This window comes from Juglans regia, chromosome 1, assembly GCF_001411555.2.
Source record: "Juglans regia cultivar Chandler chromosome 1, Walnut 2.0, whole genome shotgun sequence".
NCBI lineage: Eukaryota > Viridiplantae > Streptophyta > Magnoliopsida > Fagales > Juglandaceae > Juglans > Juglans regia.
In genome coordinates this window covers 28653515-28663940 of record NC_049901.1, presented here as the reverse complement: position 1 = coordinate 28663940, position 10426 = coordinate 28653515, and the positions used below count along the sequence as shown (strand labels likewise).

Sequence of the window (10426 nt, the reverse complement as noted above, 5' to 3'; positions counted from 1 at the left end):
CATAAGTTCTAAGTTACAAACAAACGAGCATATTTAGTCCTCATCGAATCCTTTGTTTCCCATGTTGCTTCTTGAAAAGCTGGATTATTCCAAAGAACTTTTACTAACGATACCTTTCGGTTTTTAATTCTTGTTCTTTGCTATCTGATCCGAATGGACCGTTGAAAATAAGACAAATTCGGCTGAAGTCGTATGCTACCAGCTCCCATCACTACAGGTTGTCCTTCACCAAAGCTCTTCTTTAAGGATGATACATGAAAGACATTATGCACTCCATTGATCTCAGCTTGTTGATCCAAACGATATGCGACTGCACTGACTCTTTCCTTTCTTTCTGTACCGTACCACTCCTTCAATAGGTGATACCTTGACGTACACCCAGTCTTCCACATGAAACTCTAAGTTTTTTCGTTGCTTGTCAGCATAACTCTTTTGAAGGCTTTGAGCTGATTTCATCCTTTCTTGGATCAACTCCACTTGCTTCCGTACATCCTGCAAGTATTCTAGTCCAAGCAACTTCCTTTCACCTACTTCATCCCAATACAACGGAGATATGCACTTTCTCCTGTACAATGCTACATAAGGTGCCAATTGTATTGTAGCCTGAAAGCTATTATTGTAAGCAAATTCTATCAATGGCAAATGGCCTTCCTAGTCACCACTCAACTCCATTATATAAGCACATAGCATATCTTCCAATGTCTGAATAGTTCACTCTGTCTGTCTGCGAATGATAGGCACTACTAAACCTTAAACTCTTGCCCAACATTTTCTGTAAACTTAGCCAAAAATGCGAAGTGAATTGCGTGTCTCAATCATATGCCACAGACTTAGGCACTCCATGAATTCTGACTATCTTCTTAACAGACTCGCGAAAGCTTATCCAACGAATTTGTGTTAGCAATTGGTAGGAAATGTGCACTTTTGGTCAATCGGTCAACTATGACCCAAATTGAATTCTTTCCCGATGATGTCCTTGGCAAACCTACCACAAAATCCATAGACACATCTTCCCACTTCCATTCTGGGATCGGTAACGGTTGCAACTCTCCTGCTAGCTTCTAATGCTCAGCTTTTACCAGCTGGCAAACTGAGCATTTTGTAACAAAATCAGCCACATCCCTTTTTATTCCATCCCACTAAAATCGTCCCTTCAAGTCCTAGTGCATTTTGGTGCTGCTTAGATGAGCAGTATATGATGTACAATAAGCTTCCTTCAGAATTCTTTCCTTTAATTCAAGAACTTTAGGAATAACTTTCCTCTCCTTATAAAGTAACATCCTATCCATGCCAATTGAAAAGTGTTGTGGTCTATTGGATTTCAGAATTTTCTGCTGAAGCTTCTCCAACTTATCATCCTTATTCTGTCCTTTGATGATTTCCTCACAGCTAATGGTATGATCTCCTGCACCACTATTAACCTGACATCTCTTAGCTGCTTTCCTATTAGTAGTTCCCTCATTCCTGCCAAAAGTGACTACATGTCGACCTAGGTCTTGTGACTAAGGGCATCTGCTACCACATTGGGCTTTCTGGGGTGATACTTGATCTCGCACTAGTAATCGCTGATCATTTTAACCCATCTCCTCTGTCTCATGTCCAGGTACTTCTCACTAAATAGATACTTCAGACTTTTATGGTTAGTGTATACTTCAGACTTCTCTCCATAAAGATAATACCTCCAGATCTTCAGCGTAAAGACTACTAAGGCAAGTTCCAAATCGTGAGTGGGATAATTCTGCTCATGGTCCTTAAGTTTTCACAAAGCATAAGTGACGACTCGCTCTTCTTTCATCATAACGCACATAATCCCATCTTAGAGGCATCACTATAAACCACATACGACTTATGAGGCTCAGGCAAAGCCAACACAGTTGTCATGGTTAATCTTCTCTTGAGTTCTTTAAAACTCTTTTTACAATGCCTTTAAAGGACCAGAAAATTTACAAAATCCTTCAATGAATCTTCTATGATATCCGGCCAAACTGAGAAAACCCCATATCTCATGGGCATTGGTCGGTTTCTGCCACTCCATCACTGCTTTTATCTTCGTAGGGTCTATTGCCACACCTTCACTGGAAATGACATGTCCCAAAAATTTCACCTCTCCAAGCCAAAACTCACACTTACTGAGTTTAGCGTAAAGCTGGTGCTCTTGCAAAGTCTTCAATACTATCAACAAGTGCTCCTTATGCTCTTCATCACTTCGGGAATAAATCAAGATGTCGTCAATGAACACTACAACAAAGTGTCTAAGTACTACCTAAAAATCTGGTTTATCAAATCCATGAATGCTGCTGGGGCATTTGTCAGTCCGAAAGGCATTACCAAAAATTCAAAGTGTCCATAACGAGTTTGAAAAGCTATCTTAGGCACATCTTGATCTTTAATCTTCAACTGATGATATCCTGACCGTAGGTCTATCTTAGAAAATACAAATGCTCCTTGCAACTGATCTAACAAATCGTTGATCTGTGGCAACAGGTACTTATTCTTAATAGTCACTTTATTCAAGTCCCGATAGTCAATGCACATCGTCATAGTACAATCCTTCTTTTTCACAAAAAGAACTGGTGCAACCCATGGGGATGAACTCGGGCAAATAAATCCCTTTCTAAGAAGTTCCTCGGTTTGCACCTTCAACTCTTTCAACTCAATTGGTGCCATTCAATAAGCTGCCTTGTACAATGGGGCCGCAGCCGGCTCCAACTCAATTACGAACTCCGTTTCCCGATTTAGGGGTAGTCCAGGCAAATCATCGGCAAAAACCTTAGGAAATTCTTCTATAACAGGAATCCCTTCGACTCCTTTAACACCCTCCGTCATACTAGTCATAATTACTAAATAGGCATTAGCTCCTTCCTTCAGAACCTTCTTCACTCACCCTACCGTTAAGGTTGACAGAACCGACTTTACTACTTCCCCCGTATAATAGATCCTGTTCTTTGAGCATAACTCAAAGATCACCTTGCTTCTTCAGTAATATATCTTAGCATAGTGCTTAGATAGCCGATCCATTCACTTAGGTAGCCGATCCATTCCTAGGATCAAGTCAAATTCTATTAAATGGAAAACAATCAGATTCGATATCAGGGTCAGTCCTGCGACTAACTATTCGAGTGCATCCAACTACCTTTCCGTCCGAAATAGCCACTAAAACCTTCTGGGATAAGGTTTCCACACTCAATTTACATCTTCTTACACAGTCATAAGACATAAAGGAAAGCGAAGCTCCCGAATCAAACAGGGCACAAACCAACTATTGCATCAATTTAACCTTACCTACTAAGGTAACTAGGATTACTTAAGGGTTCTTAGCAACACAAGCTACCATCCATAGTAGGGTTAGAATGTTACCAATAATCACTCCAGCATCCATAGCTTCTTCGACTTCTAGATCCACTTCTCCTGGTGTGATTGCATACACTTTAGCTTTCTGTGGGGTCTTTCCCTTGTTTCTAGGCATAAATGCTCCTCCTGTCACGTGACGTGGATAGTCTCGAATCATATGGCCAATTTGACCACATCCAAAATATGCTCTGGTGGCAAAACGACATTCACCACTGTGCTTCCGTCCTCAACGACAACATGGGGGTGGCGTAACAGACACCACATTTCCGACCATCTTTCCTTTTCCTTTATCCGGAGTGTAAGGGGACTTCTTCTTTCCCTTAGTCTTCCCTGGAGAGTAGGGAAGTCATTTTTTACGATCGTTCTGAACATGGGTAATCAAATTTCATTACTTCGCGTCTGTTATCGAAGCAATGTTCACTAGTCCTTGAAAGCTCTCAATCTGCAAGTAGGCAATCTGGTTTCGAATCCTTGGTTGTAATCCATCCTGGAATTTCCTAGCCTAGGAAGAAGCTGGTGCCAAAACCAATCATGCCAAGGTAATTCCTGACCTCTCTTTCTCACCACCTCCCAAGCTGTACGAGTAGAAAACCTGCCATCAGTAGAAGGCTTCCACACAAACAAATCCAGACCCTGAGTAACATTAATAGGCATCTGAATTATTTCCTCAACAACCTCCTCACTAACCAGCTCCCTAAGTAAGTCCTCATCCCAAAAATTATTGGACCAACAATCTTGAAGACGCAGCCTGTTATTAGTAATCTCTTCCACCCGTATGGAAAGGGGACCTGAAGCTAACCATCTATCAAACCAAAAAGAAGCATTACCACCACGCACAAGGACATTCACATTGTCCATAACTTCCGGAAGCATCTTTACAATTGATCTCCAGAATCTAGAATCAGTTGGCTTCACCTTGTAAGTAGAAAAATGGCTATGACGAATATATTTGGCACGAAAAAAATCAGACCAAAGATTGTTAGAAGACAAAATACGGAAAGCAAACTTCATATGGAGAGATTTCTGAACCTCTTTAAGATCTTTCATGCCCAAACCACCTTCTCTGGTAGGCAAACAAATATGCCTCCACGACCTCCAATGATATTTCCTTTTACCATCATTCTCACCCCAAAAAAAATTAGCTAACAAAGCATGAATACGAGACAAAGATATGGAAGGCACACACATAACAGATAATAAGTGGATAGGCATACTATTTAAAACATGCTTAATTAAAATCAATCTCCCACCCGAGGATAACAATTTAAACTTCCAACCGGCAACTGTTTTCCTGATTTTATCAATTAACGGCTCAAAAACCCAGGTAGTCAATCTACCAGAAACCAACGGCACACCCAAATAAATAGTAGGAAACTTACCTTCCTTAAAGCCCGTAAGACTCAACAAGCTCCTCTTACGTAAATTAGAAATAAGCTTAGAAAGAAAAAGAGCAGATTTATCCCTGTTGATTTTTTGACCGGACCACCTCTCATAAGTATCAAGAGTATGCAGCAAATTTTAAATAGACCTCTTACCCCCATTAGTAAAAATAAGGATATCATCAGCATAAAGTAAAAGAGAAACCAAAGGAGCACCAATTGGGTGGCTAAATTTGCCAATCCGACCATCCTGAAAATTACTCCTGAGCAACCGAGACAAAACTTCTTCCATGAGGATGAAAAGGTAGGGAGAAAGAGGATCCCCTTGACGAAGACCCCTGGCAGACTGGAAAAAACCTTTTAAGGTACCATTCATCATGACAGAAAACCATTGAGACTGCACACAGTTAGCAATAATCTGACAAACAGTATCAGAAAAACCAAAAGCACGGATCACATACAATAAAAAATCCCAATTCACCCTATCATAAACTTTAGCCATATTAAGTTTAATCAAGACATTACCACCAACAAATTTTTTATGAAGCGACTGAACCATCTCCTGAGCAAGGGTAATATTTTCAAAAATACTACGCCCAGGAATAAACGCACCTTGTTCATGAGAGACCAAAACATCAAGAACAGAATTAAGACGATTCACAAAAATCTTTGAAAAAATTTTATAAGCCACAGAGCACAAACTAATAGGACGGAATTTATCAAAACCAGAAGGCTCAGGCACTTTTGGGATAAGAACAATAAAAGAGGGAGAATAAAACCTGGATAGGGGAACACCCCTGAAGAAATCTCCAGTAGCCGCTACCACATCCTCTTTGATAATATCCCAGCAAGACATATAAAAACCGGAACCAAAACCATCAGGCCCCGGGCTACTATTCTTTGGAATAGAAAAAACAGCTTGTTTCACTTCCAATTCAGAAGGAGCCGCGCATAACCAAAGATTTTCTTCATCTGAAATTTTCTTCTCAATAAGCCTCGATAAGTCACAGTGTTCCACCGTAGAGACATCAGAAAGGAAATTACGGAAATAATCCACGGCCTCCTCATGAACCTCTTCAGCAGTACACAAAACTCTCCCATCGGCAAGGACCATTTTACTAATATGCCCCTTGTTGCGCCTCTGGTTAATAACTGAATGAAAAAACTTCGAATTTTGATCTCCCTCAGTCAACCATTTCTTTTTAGCAATTTGGCCAAGACGAGAAGCTTCCCTTTTCTCCCAAATTTCAATCTCGGTCTTAGTAGCCACAAAATCATCCTCAATCTCCTCAGAAAAACATGATTGAAGTTGGCTATCCAAAAAATCTAACCTCTCTTCCAGCGCACGAATATTCACATCCACCCTACCAAATACATTTTTATTCCAGGCACGAAGCGCTATCTTTGTTCTTTTCAGACGAATAGAGAGCTTTAGAAGACCAGACACCGTATCCTGCTGGTTCCAAGCTTCCTTCACACACATAAGAAAACCATCATGTGAGCACCACATATTCAAAAAATGAAAAGGAGAGGGGCCATAGGACAAAGCTGGATGATCCGAGTATACAACCATCGGGCAATGATCAGAAGATTTACGGCTCAAATAATTGAAATGAACAGAAGGAAAGAGACTGGCAAAAAAATTATTCATGAGCACTCTGTCTAATTTTGCCCAACTTCTGGACACTCCCCCATGTCCATTACACCACGACATGCGCTAGCCAGAACTAGATACCTCTAACAGACCACAATGATCAATATAATCGTTGAATTCTAACATCGAGATAAAAGGCCGAGGATTCCCACCAACTCTTTCCAAGTCCCTGCGAATAACATTAAAATCACCCAAAACTAACCAAGGCTGATCCAAGTCGGTCCACTCCTCTAAATCATGCCATAGTTCTCTTCTATCAACATATGAACACTTAGCATAGACAAAAGTAACAAGAACATGATGAGCATCCCACTTGAACCAACCAGACACGGATTGGGTCATACAAAGCACAATCTCAAAAATGTTAGGAATATTCCAGAACACCCACAACTCACCACCCTGATTAGCATTAGAAGCATAATAATTAAAATCCAAAAAACACCCAAGAGAAGCCATTCGAGAATCATCAACAAGAGGTTCCGAGATAGAAAATAAAGAAACCCTGAATTTAAAAAGCAGCTTCTTCAAAATACCTCTAGAAATGCCCAGCCCTCTAATATTCCAGAAAAAAATGTTATCAGTCATAAATTCAATTTTTGGGAGAGGGTATGTACCCGTTGTGATTTTCTCAACGCCTTATCCTCCTTCATATTTAATTTCTCATTTGCCGTGATATGATCCGCATCCGAGTCATAACATTTTTCTTTTCCCATCACAGCAGGTAGAGCACCCTCTCCCCATGGAAAATTCGCTTACCCGAACTCGGCAAGTCTTCCTGCACCTTTTCACCATCAGCCTGCACCTGCGGAACACTGTCACACCAAACTTCCTCACAATCATCTTCACTATCTTGGGCGCTAATATCATTCAATTGCTGGCCAGCATCCATATGAGTAACAGCAGTAGCATCCTCGCGTAACTTACCAGCCGCAAAGTCCTCCACTAAAAGATTAATACCAGGTTCCTGCTGGACGACGCACACGGCAAGATGGTTTTCCATCAAATCCGATGGCTGGATATTCTCGTCAGAGCAAAGAGGAGATGATGCCCCCAGCCCACTAACACACTCCCCTTCTTTGCTGCCCGTCACAAGAGACTTGATAACCTTAACAGAAACTTCTGCACCCTCCTTTGTTTTTTCCCCTGCATTACTTGATTCGGGTTTATCAGGTTGTAGCTCAAGATTAATTTTCGCATGGTCATCTTCTTTGGTTATCACCACGGCAGAGTTCTTCTGACCCACTTCCTTCCATATTTTTCCATCATCCTTGTTCCCTTCCCCGTTTCTGGACTGTTTCCCGACAAGCACACGGCTTGCACGCTGTCCCATTCTACAAGCCACCTCCGTATGGCCTTGCCTATAACATTTATTGCAATAAAAACCTAGCTTCTCATAGACCACCAACTGCCAAATCTGATGCGAACCAAACATCACAGGAAATCCTTTAATCTGCTTGTCTCTGAGATCAACAGCAACACACAACCGTGCCCCTGTGGCTCGGGTTCTATAAACCGTAGCATTGTCCGTTCCCAAAAAATTCCCAAAACGTGTGGCAAAGCTTTGAAGACAATCCAACCTATACAAATGCAAAGGTAAACCAGGCAAAAAAATCCATTGCTCCTCAATGGATGGTTCTCTTTCCAGATCAAAACCCATGGACCAGTTGAACAAACGGAACGGAACGCCTGCCACCACCCTGCCTTCACGTGCCCATGCATGTAAGTAGTCTTTTTCATTTGCAAGGTGTAAAAGAACATGGAAATCATTCATAAAACTGATCATCGGCACCTCACTAAACCCCCAAGTTTTGATAATATTCTTCCGTAAAACATCTATGGAAGGTCTGGAGGATAAAAACTTAAGGACCAAAGCAAATTTTAAATCTTCGGCTGCCTTTTCCATCTCAAGATCCGAGAAAATGAAACCAAGCTCACCGTTAATTACCTCAGGATGCCGGACTGAAAGTTTGAATTTTGGAGGAGGGATAGGCCGCTGCAACACCTCTGCAAACGTACGCCTCTTGCCGTTCTCGTTACCGGCTAAAAACTCCAACCCCACCAGAGGGGGCCCTACCAGAATCTTGTCCAGCCCGCCAGTCCCAGAGGCCACCAGAGGGCCGTTCATCACTGCCCACGAAGACTAGCGCCGCGCAATAAACCCTAGCAGAGCATGCAGCGGACGTTCACGTAAGGAAACTTTTTTCAAGACTTTTTATATTTGAATTATGCTTGAGCTAGGGACATTGATAAAGAATGGCTCTATCCGCTGCACCCTCTTCAACAAGGAAGAAGAAATTGTGTGGGATTTGCTAGGTGAAATCAAACGCTCTAGATCTATTCTTATTATCTCTAAAATCTTAATTTTAATGCTATTTTCTTAAGTTTAATTTAGATAATCTATTCTTCAAATTTTGGTTTTCCAAATAGTAATTAATTTAGTAAATTTCAATTCTCAATAGCATAATTATTCCCTATGGGTTCGACATCCATTTTCTTCAAAACACTTTACTACTTGTTATGATTTTGAGCACTTGCAGATATTTTCAGCACAACAAGATTTTGGAACTGTTGCCAGGGATGAGTTATTTCTATCTAAATTCATCAAGTCCTATACATAGCTCCAGTGGATGACAAGTGGCATACAAAATCTTAAGTTGGGTGTGAGCCCTAGTTCCATTGGGCTTCAAACCCTAATTTATCGTAAAGGCCGGAACTCTCATGGGCTTATGAAAAATAAAATTACACAAAAGCCTAGAAAGTTTTGGTCGTCACATATTACCACACTAAGGATGACACATTAGAGGATGGTGATGAGAGACCCCCATCTAGCTCTGAGCTTTAGCACGGTTGGTGAGTCACACTTGGACTTTTGCTTATTGCATGACCTGTTTTGGCATTGATTTCGAGGATGAAATCTTGTTTTAACGGGGGAGGATGTAACCATTAAACACTCTAGATTAAGCATTAGGATTTTGAGCTTTAAATATTTTTTTATAATATTATTACTATATTATTTTGTTTGATTATTTTATTTGGTTACTTCAATGCTGATAGTGAGATTAGTTTAGACCTTGGCACTTAGTATTATTAAGCAATGGGTTAGGGAAGCAAGCCCATTAGTGTTTCTAGTAGGCATTTAGCACCCTAGAACATTTATGGGCCAAGCCTTAGAAGCCTTAGAGGAAGCCTCTTAGAAATTCAAGACTTAGTAGATAGCCTTGGCCGAAGTATAAGAATGGCTTAAGGCCTTTGAGCCAAACTTGGTATAGAATTGACCCATCTCCCAATTAGCAAGCCCTTTCAAGCCACACCTTTATGGACTTGAGGCCTCTTTTTAATCCTCAAAATCTGGAAAAGCAAGGCCCCATCTCACTCAAGCCCAAAAGCCCATGAGATCTTGATCCATACTCATGGCCCTTTTAAGCCCATCAAGGCCCAAAAGCCTTGTCTTCCATTTTTACACTTCCAATTGAAAGCCCCATACACCATACCATGGGTTTCCTTAACCCATGTCATACCCTCAATACCCAAATTAAGTTCAAAAATTGGTTAAGACCATCAATCAACTTACCCAAGATTAGTGATCTTTAAACCATGTTTTGAAGCTGAATTTCATTCTTAATATTTCCTTAACCTTTCGATCTGAAAATCTCTTATTTTATTACTCAATTACATCACTCTTAGGTCATACTAAAACCCTAGATAAACCTCCACACATGTTATTAGAAGAAATGACATATCAAATCCCAAAACTACACCAATTGACACATATGTATGCCCTTTGAGTACATGGACTTTTTTGCCCTAAATCCAATATTTTTGTGCCTTTTTCTTAAGGCTAATATGGTCCTTATACACCTCTTACAACCCCTTTAAACCTAGAATGAACTTTGGACATAATTGGTTTCAAGAACCAACCCCTTTGCACTAGGGACGAGTTGAGTGAGAATCGGTTGGGTTGAGTTTCAACCAACCACCTGCCATGGTTGAGCCACCACCCCATTCCACCTCTAGCACCACCCAATCCCCAAGAAGTCCTCAT

General features: G+C 40.8%; 1 protein-coding gene across 1 annotated transcript; it reads right to left on the bottom strand.

The window, feature by feature from the left end:
• Positions 1-3771: 3771 nt before the first annotated feature.
• Positions 3772-8509, bottom strand: LOC118348611. The gene is made up of 7 exons (XM_035690659.1): positions 7141-8509; positions 6918-6937; positions 6466-6783; positions 5457-6201; positions 5212-5342; positions 4880-5127; positions 3772-4414 (listed from the first exon to the last, which is right to left on the bottom strand). The coding sequence occupies exons 1-7, from the start codon at positions 8507-8509 to the stop codon at positions 3772-3774; spliced, it is 3474 nt and encodes a 1157-aa protein (XP_035546552.1).
• Positions 8510-10426: the final 1917 nt, after the last annotated feature.

Coding starts and splice junctions, on each gene's coding strand:
- LOC118348611 (XM_035690659.1), bottom strand. CDS start 8,509: ATGAACGGCCCTCTGGTGGCCTCTGGGACTGGCGGGCTGGACAAGATT. Junction 5,128..5,211: donor TGGCTAAAGTTTATGATAGG/GTGAATTGGGAT, acceptor AACTGTGTGCAG/TCTCAATGGTTTTCTGTCAT. Junction 4,415..4,879: donor TTTACTAATGGGGGTAAGAG/GTCTATTTAAAA, acceptor TTTGCCTACCAG/AGAAGGTGGTTTGGGCATGA.